Consider the following 21522-nt stretch of genomic DNA (forward strand, 5'->3'; position numbering starts at 1 on the left):
GCGGACGCGTGTCGTGTCCAATTGCAGTCGTTATGTACGGAAGTTTATCGCGAATGCGTAATTTGTACGGGAAAGTGTTGTGAATAAATAACAAGTTGCGATGTTTAAGGTATAATTAGCAACTACGGAAGGGTTAAAGGAGCGCACTCGTGTGTTAAAAAATATATTTGTGAAATTTTGAAAAATATTTGTGAAAACGTAATACTTAAGTGGTTTGTGTAATCTATATTTAAAGGACTTTGAAATTTTTACTAAAAATAAAAAAATAATAAAAAATATTATGCTTGCAATAGTGTGGAAAATTTAAAATAAATTTTAAACACAAAACCAGTTAACTAACCAGTTAGTTTATAGATGCGCGAAAAATTGCAGTTGGTTATAATTGAAAAAAAAAAATAAATAAAGTACAACATTTTCATCTTCATATCATAAGTGAAATGATAATATATTTTGCCAATTTTAGCAGTGATAAAGTTTTGACAATTAGTATTAATAATCAGTTTCAATTGAATTGAAATCATAAAAAAAAATTGTTTAAAAATAATTGTGTTGAAGTTTGTCCAATTTTTTAGTCAATAATATTTATAATTATATATAACTTAGAGTTCTATGTTCACAACATTCATTTATAAAAGCTCGAACATAGTAAAATTAAAAAAAATATTTTTTAAAGCATTTTTTTACTAAAAATAATAATCTAAAAAAAGAAAAAAATTCCGCAATAAAGCAAAGTTGGTATGTATTTTGATTAAATGTGGAAGAAATGTATTTATAATCATTTATAAAAGCGCTAAAGAGTCGCATAACCGTCTCAAAAAAGTTATCGCGCCTTTTAATTAACATTTTTTTGAGTGAGTGTGCTGAAAAACTAACAGCGAAATGTTCGTTCATTTAAAATTTTTTCTTTAATAAAAGTTCAATACCAATAATACGTCATATATAAAAGCAGTGGAAATACTGTCAGCAATTAAGCATTGTCATCAGCAACAAAAACAATCGATGGACACGGTGTGTTGTTCAACAACTAACAGCGAAATAATTCAGATCCTTTGATTGTCTAAAGTGTCACAGCCAGCAGCAGTCGTCATGTCACTCGCAAATGAATTGACAACAATAATATTATTGTTGCTCACATTTTTGTTGACACCAACAATAACAACAACAGCAATGGATAGCAAAAATGCAATGCGACAACAACAAGCCGTGCATCGGAATGCTTTAGGTGAGTGTATTGCAAAAAAAAAAATTATAAAATTATTTATTTGTGTTTACGTTTCAACTATCACTTAAATAAGGTAGACATATGGCAAATAATGCAATATGAGACATTTTTTGTGATCTTTAAAAATTATTTTCTTAAAAACCTATAAATTATGTAGTCCATGGTAACAAATATTAATACGTTCTTATTTAAAAATTAATCAAATGTATTACTATAGAGAGTACTATATGTTTTAGTTATAAGCGGTTCCTTCAAAGTTTTTTGCCGCGTGCCACCACACTTATTGTAAAAAAATATCAATTTAAGGGTGGAACTTGGTTTCAATAGTTACTAAAAGCAACACTGGTAATTAACACCGCTGAAAAATTAATATCGCTCCCAAATATACCGTCAATAGGGTATTTAAAAGAATTGCAGCTCATTAACTTCTAGTTATGCTCAATTAGTCATGCCATAGAGCCATTAATTACACAACAATTTTACTAAAATTAAATTGCAAAATCATGATATAACGTTGTGAAGAGTCGTAAGTGGCAGAGGATAAATGGTAATACACATGTATCCGGCTGTTTTCACCAATATGCCGAGTACTGACCGAAAAAATACAATAAAGGTTGTCAAAAAAGTCTTGCGGTATTTTTATTGAATTTTTTTTTTATTGAAATTGAAATGAATTTTTGATGACTCATGCCCAGCACTTGACCGATGCTACGGCTGCTACTATGCCGGTCTCTTTCGACCAATTCAGCGATTTTTTCGCAATTTTCGACGACAGGCCTTCCGGAGCGTGGCTCATCTTCGACCACCTCTACACCAGAACGACAACGTTGAAACCATCGTTGTGCGGTGGAAATGGAAACTGTTTCGGGTCCATAAAGTGTACAAATTTTATTGGCGGCTTGAGATGCATTTTTGCCTTTATCGTAGTAGCACTGTAAAATATGCCGTATTTTCTCTTTATTTTGCTCCATGTTTGCGACGCTATAACTCACGAACGACTTAAAAGAAACGGCAATCAATCAGACATGTGTTAGCGCGTGAAATGAGCTTTCCCAAAAGGTATAGCATGACCCGATGCGACGAATAAAACTAGAACTACGCGCTTTCAGCGCCAACTAGCGAAAATACCGAAAGACTTTTTTGACAACCCATTATATGTTATATAAGAAATGTCAAAACCAAACAAATCGAAACATATTCCTTTAATGAAAGAAACTAATAAATCTTATACACATACATAAAACTATATATTTATTATACTACTATGAGAAAAAAAATAGTAAGACTTTGTACAAAATCTATGTCGACCACCTCAAAATAATCCGCCTTGAGCCCATCACACTTCTGCTAACAATTTTCCAGTCCTCGAAACAGTTGCTTAAGTAAATTTCCGGAAAAGCGCGTAGCGATTTACATCTAATAGCTTCATTTGACTCAGAACCGTTTTCCAGAAGTGGTCGTTTAAGTTTGCTGAATAGCTAGAAGTCACACGAAGCTAAATCAGGCGAATACGGTGGTTGCGGCACAATATTGGTTGCGAATTTGGCTAAAAACTCACGAAGAATCAATGCAGCAATCGACGGTGCATTGCACCACAAAACCAAGAGTTGTCGACCCATAGTTTTTACGAATAGCTTCGCGCAAACGCCTCATAACACTCAAGTAGAAATAAAATTCCTTGTTGACAATTTGGCAGATCGGAAGGAATTCGGAGTGCACCACACCTCGATAATCGAAGAAAACTGTCAACATAACCTTGATTTTTGACCTACTTTGACGTGGTTTTTTGGGTTTTTGGCTCACCTTTGCAACGATATTCGGTTTTCTGATAATCTGTTTCCACATCGTAGGCATAGATTCAAGACTCCTCGTCAGTAATAACACGTTTTATGACATTTTGGTAGTCGGAAAGCATTGTTTCACGTTAATGCGACGCTATTTTTCGAAAAAATTGAGTGATTTTGGAACCAATCGTGCTTTCACTTACTTTAGGCCCAGATGATATTTCAAAATGGTTTTCACTGATTCTTCCGATATTCCAACGATGCCAGTAAGATCACTGACTATTAATCGTCGATTCTCAAGCACCAATGCCTTTATTTTATTGACGTGTTATTAATCTGTTCAAGTTGATGGCAGCAGTTCTGCGAATCTGGTCAAATACTAAAAAAAATTGTTTTCAATGTCCTTAAGCACATACAGAATTTTAAAGCTATTTCTAATAGAAATACAGAAATAGGCCCGAGAATCACTGCCATCTCCCGAAACGATCCAAAAAAGAGTTCCACTCACATTTTACATGAAATCCAAGACGAATGTAATGTCCAAGAGAACAATTGCCCGGTTTTTTTCGAATCTGGACGTCACGGCAGGGCAGCACGCAAGAAACAACGAAGGACTAAAATTCAAAGGAAACAACGCGTAGACTTTGCCAACTCTTATTAGTCTTGGAAAACAAATCAAAGGACGTATGTCGTTTGGAAAGATGTAACCAAAATTAATCTCATATTTCCTGATGGTAAAATGTATGTTCGCCTTCCAATTTAGCAAGAATTGTATCCTCCGTATATTTCACGAGAGGTGAAGCATGGTGGAAAATCAATCAAGGTGTGGAAATGTGTTCCCTGGAATGATCCATATGATTGATGGAATTTTAAATAAGGAGAAATATGTCGATATCCTAAAAAATGTCTTGTTGTCATGGATTGAGGAAAATTTGCCTGTTATATAGAAATTCCAACAAGATAACGATCCAAAGCTTACGTCAAAGTTGACACAAAAGTTTTTTAATAAAAATTCCATCAATTTTTTCGAGTGCTTTTGCTCAGTCCAGACTTGAAGCCTATAGAACGATTCTAGGGTGACGTCAAAAAAGTCGTAGACACCAAAAATATCCCAAATATCACAATAGTGCGCTGTCAATCTCTTATAACGTCAAGTCGCAATCGATGTGAAGCAGTATTAAAGTAAAAGGTTATCGGTATTTCTTGCTTATAAAATATTTTTAAAATATATATTCTAATTAGTTGTCGCAGTTAAATTGTTAAGTTAACCTAACCTAACTTAGATGGTTGATCAAAGATCGCACGTGGACTGCTATATGTACTCCTTTGTGAAGCCATAGAAAAGAAATTCGAACTTATAAATTAGCAAAACTTTATACTATTAGCAAAAGTGTTTGAGTCTTGACCTCCCAAACACGTGACAATCAGGAAAGAAGTGTTGAGTGGTTTCCACCTCGTCTTCTTCCATACAGCTTCTGCAGTTGGCGTCTGGTAGGAGTCTCAGCCTTAATGCGTGGACGCCAATAAGGCAATGGCCTGTTAAAAGCCACCTAACTAGGGTGAGGCTAACCTTACTGAGGGCAAAGAGATCACTAGATCTCTTGCAATCGATCTCGGGCCAAAAGGTGTTTGCATGTACCAATGGTTGTCCAACGCTGGCCAAGTTTCCGCGAAGCCCAGCTATCTAGTATTACTACGGTAGCATCGATCTGCTCCCATTCTACTGATGGCGGTTCTAGGGTGACTTTTCTTGCTTGCTTATCAGTTTTGCACTTTCCTGCTTTTCCGCTGTGACTTGGCACCCATACCAGTCTTATCACAATGGCATTCGATGTTATTGAGGTTAGGCACTCCTTGACCAGCCTTGAACGCACTATTAATGAGTTCAAGGTAAGTATCGCTGCTCTGCTTTCTCAGTAGATGGTCACTTCTTTGAAGCAGGCTGCACTCCGGTGTACTGCGACTTTAATGGCTGCAATCTCGGTCTGGAAAACACTGCAGTAGTCATGAAGTTTGAAGCAGGAGTTGATAGAGAGCTCTTGACAGTAAACCCTTCCAGCAATCCCCCAAGCTTTTACCCATCCGTAAAGAAGCTCACTGCCCCTCTCCTTCAACGGCTTATTCCCACCCACAACTCCTTCGGCGGTATATGGTTAGAGAAGGAGTTGTCAAAGTTCAGTTTGGCTCAAATTGTTGATCTTCATAAAAAACGAGTTTTAATTAAAATTTTACTATTAGAGTTTCAATAAATTTAGTGAAAAAACAGTAAAAATAAGTGATTTATTGGAAAATAACATTATTTACTTCAAAATAACTGGCGTTTCTAATTAGCTGTCAACAGCTGTTCAGATAAGACATATAATATAAGTTATCGGTTCGGTATATAAGAAACTTCGAATGCTCATTAATACCTTTTCAAACTAATTTCGATTTCTATGTTCACTTTAACCCATTAATTCGGTATTAGTTCTGTTGCCGCACCTAATGGTCACGTAGTAAACCAAAAGTACAGAAATAATTACGGAAATAATTACGTACTGTAAAATATTTAAGATATCTCATAAGAACCTTTTACACAGTTTGGAAACTGTTTAAATGAGTCCCACTGTAATTTGCATGTGATTGTCTGAAGCACAAGAATCACGCTTTGTCTGCTAATTAAATTGTCGCATACACATACATATGAAAATACTATGTTAATAGTTCCACATTGCATAGCTACTCTCTACTATACAAGCATACATGCTTATGTATACATAATACTTTTAAGTAGACAGTTGTAGTTGTTGCTTATGTGCACTGTAAAGCATGTTGCGTATACGCCACGTGCTATCTGGTGCATGAACATTTTGCAACTTCAATATTAATGCGTGAGTCACTGCTGCAGGCGGCTGATCCCATAACTGCTCGTGTGTGTGTTTGTATGTGTGCTGATGCTATGGCGGCTAATTTAAAAGTTTCATTGCAATTCCTCACGCAATGTAACAAGGTAATTTTGAAATTTTTATAAGCAGCACTAAAAATGTTAAAATCCCAGTGTGTTTGCTGCTTTACACATACATACCTACATATGTATAGACCTGCGTTCATACAGCTGTTGACGTACATGTGTATAAACATATGCTCGGATAAAACTCGTATCTCACATCACGTGTACTTGAAAGTTGATAGTACAGTGTTTGCTTGCTTGCATTCGCACACATCCGTACAAATGTATAACCCTAAGATAAACGTATGCTTGTTTAGCAGTTATGCGAATACGAGGGTGGGTGGAAAAGTATTTAATCGGAGAAAGATTGTGAATGCGTACTCATTGTCTACTACTCCAGCACTTATTGGATGTCCTTATTGATTTAGAATATGATGCTCTCGGCCTTTGCAACAGTCTGGTAAAATCTCTTTCTTTTTACTTTTCCATGACTGTAATCAATTTTAAGATGTTTAATTTCAATTTAGGCTCATTAGCTGCATTTTTGGTTCTGTGAATTGAGGGGTTAGCCTACTTTAAGTCTAACAAAAAAAACTTGGAGTTCGGTTGCCGGTTACCGAAATTCCTTACAAGAACTTGGTTTTGAATGGTCAGTTTTTATGGCGAATATATGCTACAGTGACTACATCTGAGCAATTTCTTCGAAGATTCAACCATTGTCCTGGACAATAACACATATTAAAATTCAAAAAGATTTTCAAACAAACATTTGCTTCCGTCCGTTCAGTTTGTATAGCAGCTTTATGATATAGTGATTCGATTTGAAAAATTTCTTTGGAGATCGCATCATTGCCTTGGATAATAATTTATAAAAAATTTCTTAAAGATATCTCGTCAAATGAAAAAGCTGCCCATAAAATCCTTTTATTCCGATCCTTCGGTTTGTATCGGCGGCTCCGACAAAAGAGCAGATTCTTGTGGAAAAAACGACTTGTGAAAAATTTTACACCGATAACTCAAAAAATGAGTGAATAATTTATAAACAAACAGATGGACAAGACTAAATCGACTTAGCTCGTTTCTTCTTGTCGCAATTTGGCGCCAATTCGAGATATCAAGTGCAGCCAAGTCTTTCTCCACCTGATCTCTCCAGGTCCAGGAGGCTTTCCTCTTCCTCTGCTTCCCCCATCGGGTATTGCGTCGAATACTTTTAGAGCTGGAGTATTTTTTTTCCATACGGCCGACATGACCTAGCCCTTAATTCACTGAAATAAGTATGTCGTCGTATAACTCGTACAGCTTATCGTTCCATCAAAAGGGGGTCTCTTATTCGAGGCTGTTGTTTGGTTTTCATTGTTTTCGTTTTTTATGTGGCTGTCCCCAATTCTGTGGAGGGATGGTTCGCCTTCTCAATTCTTCAAACGGATGTCCTTTGGTCAGACAGAGAACTTTCCTCACTTGCGTGAACTTGTACACAAGACTCCTTCCTCTTATACTCTATTCAGGGTATAAAAGTTGCATTTCTTTCGGAACATTTCTTTCGAAGAGACATTTACGAATAATTAATGTTTTGAGATTTGATAATAGCTGCCTAAAAAATACTCTTTTTCGACAAAATGCTCACTTAAAAAAGGGGTTCGTGAAAAAATATTTCCACCTGAGGATTCTTGCTAAAAAAATTATGTATAAATTTCAAAACAAACGATCCAGCTGTTTCGTAATCTGCTTAAAAATAACATTTCCAGAAAAACGTCCCGCACGTATTTTATCATAGTTCTCAATACTTTAAATTTGACTAAATGTAGTTAAAACATCATGGCTGTAAAAAAAACGACAAGTACAGAATATACCCTAAAGCAGCTATTGTTGAACTTGCGGATATGAGAAGAAACCATTTCCAGCAACGGGTGAAATCCAAAAATTGAGCATAATTTCTTTAAGGAAACTTCTGAAAATGAAGAGAACTTACTAGCACTCAATTTAGGGCACTTTATGACTTCTCAATCCCAGCTATACGATGCTGCTTCTTTGCTTCTGCAAGTGTCTCGATTTCTTTTCTAGACTACCCCAGCAAACTCTTCAAATAACTTATAACTTATGATTGCCTTATGAACCGCAATCTCTCCTACAACTTGTCTCGTTTTGGAAGCACCCTAAAGATGCCACTTGAGCATCTGCTGCATACACTTGCATCCATAAATATATCTGTTTGCGGGTGAGTTTGTGTATTTATGTGGACTCTGCTGAATTTACTTAAAAGCGTCAGTAGAAAAATTTTATTACAAGCCGGAATAGAGTAATGCGTGTGGAAACAGGCGTGCAGACCGTATGCTGCTCGGATATGCTCAGCATATGAGCATATGAAGCATAATAACTACATACATACATATAAGTATGTTTAAGTGAATGTTTTCGCAAATAAATAAATGAGTAAGTAAATGAATGGATGTCGGAGAATGAGGAAACGAGTACACCGGTGAGAGTAGTTGCGACAAATTGCACACTTGTCATTTTCTCAAAGAGATGAAACTCATTCCAGTGTGCGCAACAGCATTTAAATTCATGGCCAAGCAGACGTCATATGCATACGCATAGAAATCTATTTAGATATATGTACATACATACGTATGCTAAGAATATCTAGTGAGATAAAGTTCGTGTCTTGAGGATGCGTAAGCAGCTTAAGGTTCTGTCTTTAAAATTATTACAAAGTTGTAGCCATCTTCGATTCGCCACTGCTTTCCTCACTAACATATCTTTTAGCTGCGTTTTCTTGTAAGAAATGCATTTGAAAACAACAACAAAGTTATGTAGTTGAAGTCGATATAAGAAAGTTTGTGAATATCTTGTAAAAGTGGTATAATCACTTGATATTCCTTATATTTATTTATGCCAATTCGAGATACCAAATGCTGCCAGATCCTTTTCCACCTGATTTGACCAACGGCGGGTACTGCATCCATTCAATGTCGTCGTATATCTCGTACAGCTCATCGTTCCATCGATTGCAGTATTCGCCGCTGCCAATGCGCAAAGGGCCATAAATCTTTCGAAGAACCTTTCTCTCGAAAATTCGTAACGTCGACTCATCAGTTGTTGTCATCGTCCATTGTTCTGCACTATATAGCAGGACAGGTATGATGAATGATTTATAGAGTTTGGTCTTTGTTAAGATAGTACTTTACTTCTCAATTGCCTACTCAGGCCGGAGTAGCACCTGTTGGCAAGAGTTATTTTGTGTCGGTTTTCGAGGCTGATGTTGTTGTTGGTGTTAATACTGGTTCCAAGATAGACGAAATTATCTACGACTTCGAAGTTATGACTGTCAACAGTGGCGTGGGAGCCAAATCGCGAGTGCGGCGACTGTTTGTTTGATGAGAGGAGATATTTCGTCTTGCCCTCGTACACTACCAGACGCATTTGCTTCGCTTCCTTATCCAATCTGGAGAAAGTAGAACTAACGGCGCGGATGTTGAGGCCAATGATATCAATATCACCGGCGTACGCCAGCTGCCATACATTCTTATAAAATATTGTGCCTTCTCGATTCAGCTCTGCAGCTCGAGTTATTTTATCCAGCAGTAGATTGTAGAGGTCGCCTCGTCTGAAACTTCGATTGGTATCGAATGGCTCGGAGAGGTCCCTCCCGATCTGTCGGAGCTTTTAGTAGTTGTTGTTGTAGCGGTAGAATTATGACGAGTTGACAGCTTTTGGTATTGCTCAACGTCAGTTTACACAGCCGTATTAGTTTTGCGGGGATACTAAATTACGACATAGCAGCATAAAGGCTTTTCGTGCAGTGAAAAGCAACTTTGAAATCGATGAAGAGGTGTGGTAGACACATGATGTGACAACTTTTCACAATCTTTTCTAAGATTTGGCACTTGGTGAATATCTGATCAGTTGTTGATAAGGTCCAGTCTGTTTCTTAACGGTGGGCTTTAACTTCTCACACAGTACACTCGATGGAACCTTATTTGAAATGTAGAGGAGGCTCATCCCACGGTAGTTGGCGCAGATTGTGGGGTTTCCTTTTTTGTGGATTGGGCAGCGCATAGTTAAATTCCAATCGTCGGGCATGCTTTCGTCCGACCATATTGTACAAAGAAGCTGTTATATACTGCTTATCAGTTCTTCGCCGTCGTATGTTAATAGCTCTGCCGGCAATCCATTGACGTTAGCGTTATTTAATTTAAATGTTGCGTTCGGCCTTTCCAGCTAGGATGTCGTTTAGTGTAGTTTGCTGTTGGTATTCTCTGGATATATGGTATGAGCTTGAAACTTATTATGGACGCCAACTCATAAATGTTGATACTTTTATGATATCTAAGTAGTTGCGAATAAGAAATATGACTTACATATTTTATGAACGACACTACGTGGACGAGTGTGTAATTTTAGAACATTACAATATGGGAATGTATTTTTCGTAAATTTTACATACCACCTATCATAAAAGTAAAATTGAGGACAATATGAAATTTTATATTAGGTCTAGTAAAAAGAAATGTATTATTTCTTCAATAGATGACTTCAGCAATATGTATCTCGCGTTGTATAAGTATGATTGCATTGAGGTGGGCAGGCGCAAACGGTCACTAAGCCAGGATTGACCGTCAGAAAGGGATTGGTAAGGAATTATCTACTATGAGCTCTTCTTTTAAACTATTAATTCGGGCCTGTGCTGTCAACAATAGGACGGTATGAAGGAAGAAATCGTCTAGAAACGTACAGCTTTGGTCAATAGGAGAGGAATTGTGTTCCAATAGGACAACGTCAAGCCACACCCATGACTCTACAGAAACTGATCAGGGTTTATCGGGAGGTACTTATATATCTTCCATATAGTCCGGTTCACCTTTTTCTTTTTTGTTTTTTACTTATACGAATATGAGTATCAATTGTGCAACTTTGCATCCATTTTTACTGGCTTATCAGTTACGAAATCTGTGAGCTTAGCGCATTGTCGGACTCTATTCATGCTTATTCTTACAGGGATATTCTGAGCATGATTGTGGAAATTCTTATATAACAATGGCATTCTTCTCTCCTTATTTCATTGTTCCTGAAATACATGCTATGCTGTCATGGCTTTGATGTTTGTCACACAACAATGGTAATTCCATACTACTTATATACTCTAGAAAATATAGTTCTTAAAGTTAGGAGAGTCAGCTCTCCAGTTGATCTTAAAGCCATAATTTGCATTCAAGAGAGTTATAATCAGTTAAAAAATGGCTTTTTTTTAATAAAATTAACGTAAAAAATATTCTTCTTCCAAAATGGCTTTAAATTTCTGTAAAATATGATTTTAAGTTGAGCACCAAACTAAGGTCAATAAATAAAGGGTGATCCATTTAGAGATTTCCTGCTTTCTTAAAGAAAAAATAAAGAAACTTGAAATTTAATGGGTAATGTTTATTATCATTCGAAAGAACATTCTTTGGCATTTGTTCTTGGAAGATTATCTCTTTCAAATGTTGGCCGCGACTACGTCTCTCATGGTTCATCCATTGAGTTCAATGTTCCATAACTCGTTCGAGCATTAGTCACGTTTTGCTCAAAGCTTGGATGAAAGCTGGATTGTCCGCATATACCTTAGGCTTTACATATCCCCACATGAAGAAGTCTAACGGTGTTATTTCATACGATCTTGGTGGTCAAACTTGTAATTATCTGTTCACCGAAGTGCTCTCGCAATAAATCCATTGATTGATGTGATGTGTGGGAAGTGGCGCGGCGTTGTTGAAACCAAATGTCGCTGAGATCACAAACTTAAATTTCAGGAATCAAATAGTCGGTTATCATTGACGAATACGTTCTCACCGGCATTATTCTCGAAGAAATATGGACCGATGACTTCACCGGCCCACAAATCACAATAATCCGTTGTTTTTTCTGGATGAAATGGCAGTTCTTGAATCTCTTCCGGTTTCTCTTCATCGCAAATGCGAAATTTGTTTACGTACCCATTGAACCAGAAATGGGCCTCATGGCTAAACAAAACTTGCTTCGAAAACGTGGAATCTTCTTGGAGTCAGTTTAAGATCTCGATCTCGTTCCATACGTCAATCCGAGTTGCTGCGAACGGCGCCGAATCGACTCCCAGCGGTCTCTGTGTACACACTCATCTACAGCTGCTATATGCTTTTCACTGCAGGGTCTCAGGATGGGTGTTGCGAATACTAAGCTCATTAGGCCGATTATGTCGACCATAAGTTGAGCAAAGCACGCGAAACATATTCTTTACAGAACGTGAATTTTCGTAATAAAGTTGAACGTTAAATTTTGTTCAGGGGTAAATCTTTCCATGATGAAAGCCAAACAATACTGAAAAAATAACATGACACGACTCACGCGTGATCTACAACTATTGAAAAAGTACTGCTGGGATCACCCTTTAAAAACGTTATTATTCCTAAAGTGGTGCTTTGAAATATAATGACTGGAATTTTGTAAAATTAAAAAAAAAATCTGTTTTATTTCAAATTGTACTCTCCTTCTTTGAAGAATGGCAATGGGAACTAAAACACAGTTATGCCAAGTTTTATCGAGAGATCTCAGCCTTGATAACTTATGCTATCCGGCAGGGGTTTATCTGCTCCTTATAGTGTAAACATGTATACATTTTTTCTCGAAATAACATAGTCTTCATAAATAGGTCCACATATTTTCACTGCCCATTAGACGAAATGTGCAATTACATGCAGTTATCCTTAAATCTAAAGAAGGTATTTTTGCGGTAAACTCTTGTCTGCACTTGTGTTAGTCGTATCTACGTGTAAATACCGATTCCCTAGCTATAATGCTTGTGTTTTTGTTTTGGTGATGTTTGTGTGTTATAGCATTCTTAACCGTTTTTATTTGCCATTTTTATTATCGCACGTTAAGCGTAATGCAAAATGTCCTTTACTGTTACGCACATAAAATATGTGCAATAACATAAAAAGCATTGAAGTTGCTTCTATGTATGTTGTGGTTTTTGCTCATGTCAATTGCATATGGTATGTTTTTATGTTTATAGGTATATATGCGTAAAGTACCAACCCCTGTAGAGAAAATTTTTCGGTTATCAAGCGTTTATATTATGGTTGATATTAATGGTGATCCGATTATAGTGTATTCGTCCTCTTTTTCTTTATTGGCGTAGACACTGCTTACGTGGTTATAGGCGAGTCTACAACAGCGCGCCAGTCGTTCTTTCTTTTAGCTGTTTGCCGCCAATTGCAGATTCCAAGTTTAGTCAGATCTTTCTCCGCGTACCCGTTCCAACGGAGTGGAGGTCTTCCTCTTCTTCTGCTTCCCCTGGCGTGTACAGCGTCGAATAATCTCACAGCCAGAATGCTTTCATCCATGACCTAGCCAGCGTTGCCGCTGTCTCTTAATTCGCTCAACTATGTCAATGTCATCGTATATCTTGTACAGTTCATCGTTCCATCGAATGCGGTATTCGCCATTGCCAATGCGCAAAAGACCATAAATCTTCTGCAGAACCTTTCACTCGAAAACCTCGAAAATCCGATGTTGTCATCTTCCATGCCTCTGCACCATATAGCAGGACGCAGATGATGAGAGACTTGTAGAATTTGGTTTTGGTTCGTTCAGAAAGAACTTTACTTCTCAATTGCCTACTGAGTTTGAAGTATTAGCTGTTAGTGCTAATGCTGTTTCCAAGTTAGACGAAATTATCTACGACTTCGAAGTTGTGTCTGCCAACACTGACGTGGAGAAGTCACAAGTGCGACGACTGTTTGTTTGACGTCAGGAGATATTTCGTCTTGCCCTCGTTCACTACCAGACCCATTAGCTTCTTTTCTTTGTCCAACTTGCAGAAAGCAAAACTAACAGCGCGGTTCTTATGGCCAATGATATCGATGTCAAGAGCGTACACCAGCAGTTGTAGACCTTTATAGAACATTGTACCTTCTTCATTCAGATTTGAGAGATTATTTTATCCAGCAGTAGAATGAAGAAGTTGCGTGACAGGGAGTCGCCTTGTCTGAAACCTCGTTTGGTATTGAAAAGCACGGAAAGGTCCTTTCCGATCCTGACGGAGCTTTGGTATTGCTCAACATCAGTTTACGCAGCCGTATTATTTTAGCGGCATAAAGGCATTTCCTTTTCCTGCTGTCAAAAGCAGCTTTAAAATCGACGAAGAGTTGGTGTGTGTCGATCCTCTTTTCACGGGTCTTTGCCAAGATTTGGCGCATGGTGAATATCTGGTCAGTTGTTAGTTTTCCAGGCCTGAAGCGACAATGATAAGGTTTAATCAGTTTGTTAACGGAGAGCTTTCATCTTCACATAATACGCTCGATAGAAACTCATATGCGATGTTGAGGAGTTTAACCTACGGTAGTTATCGAAAATTGTGGCGATTGGGCAGACCACACGTAAATTCCAATCGTCGGTCACGCTTTTGTCCGACCATATTCTACAAAGATGTTGATGTATGCTACTTATCAGTTCCTCGCCGCAATCCAACGGCCACCGCCGACGGGTAATTTCTATTTGAACTTCGGCATGGTCGGGCAATGGAACGTCTGCTCGGCTTTAGGGAATCGGAAAGGCTGGAGAAGTGTTTCCTCCATAATTTCAGTATACTCTGAGTGTCAGTCACTAGATCACCACTAGAACGGTTTTATTCTAATTGAGCATGTCTAGATTATATTATCTATCAAATTTTGCTGAAATTGGTCGAGCTAATTACTGAGTTACCAATTTAACCTAAAATGTCATGTCCATTACGATTAAATTAAAGTTTTTTTGAATTTAATATAACAGCTGTATAGGGGCTGGGCATGGTATTTAACTGATTTCAATTGAGATTTTCTTTTCTTTTAATTTTTTTGAATAATGAATAGTTTGTTGATTAATTTCAGTGAGAGAGGTTCGGAATCCCCAAAAATTCATTCCCCAGGTTTAATTAGATCGCACATATTCTAAAAAATTCCATCAGGGTTTACATAAATGTATGCGCATTTGAGTGTGTTAAAATGTTAATATATGAAAATTTCATTCCATATTAGTAAGCTACATAAAATACGAACGTGGCCACATAGTAAAGGGGTTTTGCAACTAAACATAAATCAAATAGTTTGCCGGTAATTTCCAACGAATAAATAAACAAGCCAGCCGTAACTTCCAGTAATAACTTCTCGTCTGCACATGCATTCGGTGCAAATATAGGTGCAACTGTAGGTGCAAATGCTTTTTCGGCCACTGACTGCTCGGTGGTAATATGTACCTTGCATGGCGATGCTCCACGTATGTCTCTACGTATTGCCGTATTTTACCTACGCATTTACTTATGCACATTCTGTTATTTTGCATTCCTGCTCAGAAATTGGACGCCAGCAATTCCAAATAAATACCAACATGCAGTGCACCGAAGATGTGACGCCGAATGGTAGAGGATTGCGCCTTTTGCGGCCATTCGTTGGGCTTATAAGACCTACAAGTATATACCGTACACATATATATATAGAAAAGGTAACACAGGTAACAATGTGAGCATAAGTAATAATATTAACTGTTGTATATACTGTATACATGAATGTGTGTGGGTAAATGTGGCACAACCAACCTGCTGGAGGTTGCTTTATGGGCGCCTATCGTTCCACATATTTTCATTTATAAATTATGCTTTTTTGTTGCCTTGGCATTAATTACTTAAACCTAACGGCTGTTTGGAACGCAAAGGCTGGAAATCATAAAGTTTTAAACGCTTTAAAATGCCTTAATTATGTAGTCAATAAGAAGGCAATGACTCCTATCGTCGTATTGTAGGGCAATACTTTAATTCTTGCGTGTATTGTTTAACGGTTGATGGGTCTCGTGATACACGTTGTACGAAGGTACGTTCTTGAGTTAGTGGATTTTTAGTTATTATTATTTAATGAGTCTATTTGTTAGTTTCTAAAGGGTTATTTGACTCATTACTGAAATAAATTTAAGAATTTTGTAACACTGAGTAATTAGTTATGGAACTTACGTTCTGCGAGCACCTCTAACGTGGATGAAATCAACAAAGAATAACACACTCTCTTTAAGCAAACCTGACGAACTAGTCCACTCTGCGGCAGCGTCCAGGTTGATGAGCCCAGAACCATGCATTAGGGTGGGGTCCCACACTTTAAAGGAACTGCTCCGCACGTGGGAGAGAGTGGGGAGAAAACAACATTGGCAGTATGCCGGAGGTATGCGCCATGCGCAGCAACTTCTGAGAGGGTACAACCTTACATGGTTTAAGGAAATAATCAACCTCCCCGAGACAAATTCCGCCTCCTTGTTGCGCCCTATACAGGGCATTGTAGGCTCAGGAAGCACTTTCTCAGCATGGGCATAGTCTCTTGAACACCGGATTCTGCTTTGCCCAGTAAGTTGCAGAAGCAGGCTCAAGGCCGTAGGTTCCATCTACATGGACAGGGATCACATCACCTCAGTCCCGCTCAGAAGGCCCCTTGAATTTTTCAGGATGCTGGACCTTGTGGAGGACACAATAGAGAATAGTTCGCAGTGCAAAGCCTCAATTGTAGTTACTATCTACCTACAGTTATTTTCCCAGAGTACTAAACCAGTATTTTTTAATTGTCTCGTAATTATGTTCAAATCAGGATATTGACGTAACAAAAGGCTTCTCGGTGGAATTTATGTACTTTCTCATGCATATTACAGATTTTTGTAGTTCTTAAAAGTGTAAATTAATAATTCAGACACGTTAGGGCTTTTTTTTTACTATCTAAGTTGAATTAATCCATGTCCCTTCTTCTCGACTTCACATCGCCCTTAAATAATCTTTTTTTTAATTTTTCTTTTTTTATGCTACTTTTCCAAAGGGATTCATCCAACAAAATTTTTTTCACTTTTTATCATTTTCAAAGGACTTTATTATAAAACTGGGTTCTAGTTTCCTTCAATAGTTTTATCGAGAAAGTTTGTTTAGCTCCTTAGAAGTAAACATAAATTTATTGATCATATTTGAATCTGCAATTCATTTTAGAGACCTCAGCCTTTAACCAGTTATAAATCTATATCGGTTATGAAAAACGACGCTGGTAAGAATATTTAATCGCCGAGGCTTAGAGTGGAGTAGTGAGAAACTGTGAAAGAAATGTAAGCTCGAAAGTTGTAAGTCTTTTTGTTATCAGCAACTTTGTCTTTCAACTTTTTTCCATTGGAAATCGATTAACCCCATGTTAACCCTCCCTAAAATTTCAATTACTTCCCCCTTCCCGACTTCAGATCTCCAACAAAAAAGATTTCTATAAAAATTTTCGTTGTTATTTTTTATCTTCCTTTTACATTGGACTTCAATATATTATTATTTTTTCCCTTTTTTGCACCATTTTCATGCATTGGCCTATATGGTATATCAACAGAGTACATACTGAAAATTAAAAATGAATTACTAAAAAGCTCACCTTCGTATCTGTCACAATATGTTAAGATAGCTTAAGTCGACTTCTGTTAATGACGACAATTTGAACTACTCTGACTAATTTATTCGAGATTCCTTTAGGTTTTGTTTAAGACAATCGCTTGAAGCGGAAGTTTTAAATGACGATAAAATACATTTAAAGTATATAATGCTTAGAGTTTTAGTAGAAATCAAAATAACAACCTTAGCGAAAGTCGATTTAAGCTACTTTAACAGCGTTGTCACAGCTAACTACATATTTTCACTCAAGTACTCGCATGTATTCACTCGTATATAATACTGTCAACTGACATACGAAGACTATAAAAATTTAAACATTTGCGATCGTATGCTGTTTTAATGTTTATTACAATTATAAGGAATACGTTCCTTAACTCGCGCGGAGAGCGAAGCAAGACGCAAAGCGCAACGCAACATCATGGCAGAGTGAGACCACCGGTGAGTCACACCGTCCTCAACGTGTTAAATGTTAATTTATATTTATTTTATTATATTATACGGTGGTTCTATTTCCAATGAGGGAAACACCCTTAACTACAGAAAGTACCATACTGTCATATATAAAGGGTGATCCATTTCGAGGTTCCCTACGTTTTCAAAGAAAAAACTGAGAAACTTTAAATTCAATGGGGAATGTTTATTATCATTCGAAGGAATATTTTTTGGCATTTATTATTTAGAAGATTACCTCTTTCAAATGTTGGCTGCGGCTACGTCTCAAATGGTCCATCCGTTGAGTCCAATTTTCGATGAAACGTTCGAGCATTATGACTAGTAACTGGCGAATGACACAAGTGATGTTTTACAGAAATTACCATACTGTCATATATAAAGAGTGATCCATTTCGAGGTTCCCTACGTTTTCAAAGAAAAAACTGAGAAACTTTAAATTCAATGGGGAATCTTTATTATCATTCGAAGGAATATTTTTTGGCATTTATTATTTAGAAGATTACCTCTTTCAAATGTTGGCTGCGGCTACGTCTCAGATGGTCCATCTGTTGAGTCCAATTTTCGATGAAACGTTCGAGCATTATGACTAGTAACTGGCGAATGACACAAGTGATGTTTTACTCTAAGTCCTTAATCGAAGTGGGACCTTACATATCCCCACAGGAAAAAGTCTAATAGTGTGACATAACACGATCTGGGTGGGCAATGGACCAGCCCAAAACGTGAAATTATCTGCTCACCGAAGTGTTCTCTCAATAAATCCATTGATTGATGCGATGTGTGGAAAGTGGCGCCGTCTTGTTGAATTCAATTATCGTCGAGATCACGAGCTTCAATTACAGGCGTCAAATAGACGGTTTTCATGGCGGGATAACGGTTGTCATTGACAGTCAGTTTCTTTCTCACCGGCATCATTTTTGAAGAAATATGGACCGACGATTCCACAGTTCAACGATTTCTAAACGTTGTTCAAGCGTTAGTCTTTCCTTGATGAAATGCCAAACAATATTGAATACAAATAAGATGACAGCTGGTTACTACTCACCCGTGATCTGTCAAAGAAGGGCTGTTGAAAAAGTACATCTACTTCGATCACCCGTTACTTTGTTCATATACCTTACGACTTTTCGACCAAGTTCACATTAATATTTAAGAGAAATACTGATCCGAATTTGGAGTTTGTGCTAAGGGGCGGTGCTTTTTCTATTGTCCATATCCAGAAAAGTAAGAATTCTAAACTCTTTGACGTGTATTTTTATGCCGTTTCATTCCAACGCCATTATTTATTTTAGACCTTACTTGTTACCTACATTCGGCAATTCTCGACCGCTCACTAAGCTGATTTGACATCTAACTGTTGGGATGACAGAGCTACTCAGAGCTTTTTATAAGTATAGAAATCATCAAGTATATTTTGAGCCCAAACTCATCAATCTTGTTGCTGTTTAATTTAATATTTTGATGTACAATCCACTACAGAACAAAATTGCCAAGTCGTTTTTTACGAATTGTATGCTAATAGGTAATTGCATTAATAAATTTGCGGAATGAACTCAACAAATACTAGAAAAGTACATAAACAGTTCTGTTCGTTTTCAATCATTTTGAATTTGGAAATGCAATGATTTTGGATATAATTTCGCACTATCCCTCCTTCGAGCAAGGCAAGTTAATCTCCGTGCACATAGTCCTGTTAGGATAGCTGTGATTTCGCTTGTTTACAATCGTCTGACAAAGTTTCCTCTGCGGCGAAATTGCAAGGCTACAAATTGATTGCTTGTGTACGTTAGCTCATTAGTAACCTCCTGAGCTGTTGCCTACAACTCAACGCTCATTCCGCTATTCTGCTCTTTATGTTGTTGTTACCTCAAATTGGGCTGCCGAAAGAGGATAGCGGACGTTGTTGAAAGGCCATCTGGAGTGCAAAGATCACGTCAAATTTTCCACAATTATGGCTGTACGCTCTCCGCTGGCACATTGCAAGTGCCAAATCACCAAAGGAGGCAGACAATACCAGAACAGCTGAAGTCGGCATACACGCTTCGAATTATACCACCTCATTTTATTGATTTCACTTGTCAACGGTGTCGTTATTATAGCTTTGTGCTCCATTTCCGGTAATAAATTGTTACAAGTTTCGTTTGGCGTGAATTGGAGTGAGACAGTCTGGGAATATAAATACGAATATTTAGGTTTCTTTCTTCGTTTATTCACTGCCTTCCCGTTCCTTATTGGATTTGTATTTTGTTGCTTGTTATGTCGTCAGCCAACGGGCGAACTATTTTTAAAACTGCTGTATGAAGGGTGTTTTGGTTTAAGTTGTATGTATAATCATACCTGCGTTATATGACAAGTGAGCGATGTTTGTCATCCTTAAGATAGAAGGAAGGGAAGGACTTTCTGGTCACAAATTACCGAGATTAGTTCATAATTCGAAATTCGAAGGTGTGCCGCCTTTCTCTTTTTCCTTTGTATATAATTCTTGTGATTTTTGTAGGGGACTTAATTTGTCTTCATTATTTTCTCGAAAAAACGCAATTAGAGCTACTTTTCAAACACCACATTTTACCTGCTTATAAGACCTAAAAGCCGAATGTGAATCCACTAGCTATTTCTGAAATAAATGAAGATGCTTCTTAGCTATGCCTATCTCTGTAAGGCTTAACAATGATGCTGGGCAATTTGGGAAAAGGAGAAAGCTGACTCAACATATGTACCTTGCTTTGATTTGCTCACAATCGTATCAGAAAAAGAAATATTTGATTACTACAGATGATAATGCTAAGGAGTTCTTCAATAGAACGGGTGATCAAAGTAGAGGTACTTTTTTTGATAACAATTTTTTGACAGATCCCTCGTGAGTCGTGCCAAGCTTTCATGTTATTTTTGTTCTGTATTGTTTGACATTTCATCATGGAAAGACTTACGTTTACAAATCTTCCAACTTTATTACGAAAATTTACGTTCTGTGAAAAATGTGTTTCGCGCGCTTAGCTCAACTTATGGTGAATACAATTGGCCTACTGAGCCTACTATTCGCAACACTATCTCCCATCTTGAGATACAACATCCATTATTGAATAATATTCGACCGAATAAACCGCGCCCAGCACGTAGTGAAGAAAATATAGCAGCCGTAATTGAGAGTGTACACGTAGACCGTGGAGAGTCGATTCGGCGCCGTTCGCAGCAATTCAGACTGCTGTATGGAACGACTTGGCGTACTTTACGTCCAGACCTTAAATAAAAACCATACAAAATACAGCTTGTACAGGAACTGAAACCGCTCGACTTCTCAAGCATTCTAGCTTCGCTCTATGGGCTCTTAAAAAGTTCCAAGAAGATCCAACGCTTTCTAGCCTAATTTTTTTCAGCGAAGAGGTCCATTCCTGGCTCATCGGGTATGTTAATAAGCAAAAATTGCAGCACTTGTGACGAATGGCAGCCTGAATAGATTCAAGTTGCCATTTTATTTAGAAAAAATAACTGTTTGGTGTGGCTTGTGAGCCGGTGGAATAATCGGTCTGTATTTCTTAAAAAATGATGCCGATGAGAACGTGTTTTTCCTCACCATGAAATGATTTTAAATACTCAAAAAAAGGATAAGAAAATTCTGTTAAAAATGGTTGCCGTTAGAACTCGCAGACCAACGATTAAAAGTTTATGAAATTGGACTTTAGATTCGCCGGTACATCCA

The 21522-nt window shown here is 37.5% G+C and overlaps 1 protein-coding gene across 1 annotated transcript in view; it reads left to right on the forward strand.

Moving 5' to 3' along the window:
• Nucleotides 1–713: 713 nt before the first annotated feature.
• Nucleotides 714–21522, forward strand: part of LOC120768322 (hemicentin-1) — a 196791-nt gene continuing 175982 nt past the window's right edge. Inside the window, exon 1 of the mRNA XM_040094960.1 lies at nucleotides 714–1222. Coding sequence (XP_039950894.1) covers nucleotides 1087–1222 — 136 coding nt within the window. The 5' untranslated portion in view covers nucleotides 714–1086. The remainder of the gene's footprint in view (nucleotides 1223–21522) is intronic.

This window comes from Bactrocera tryoni, chromosome 2, assembly GCF_016617805.1.
Source record: "Bactrocera tryoni isolate S06 chromosome 2, CSIRO_BtryS06_freeze2, whole genome shotgun sequence".
In the NCBI taxonomy this organism is placed as follows: Eukaryota; Metazoa; Arthropoda; class Insecta; order Diptera; family Tephritidae; genus Bactrocera; species Bactrocera tryoni.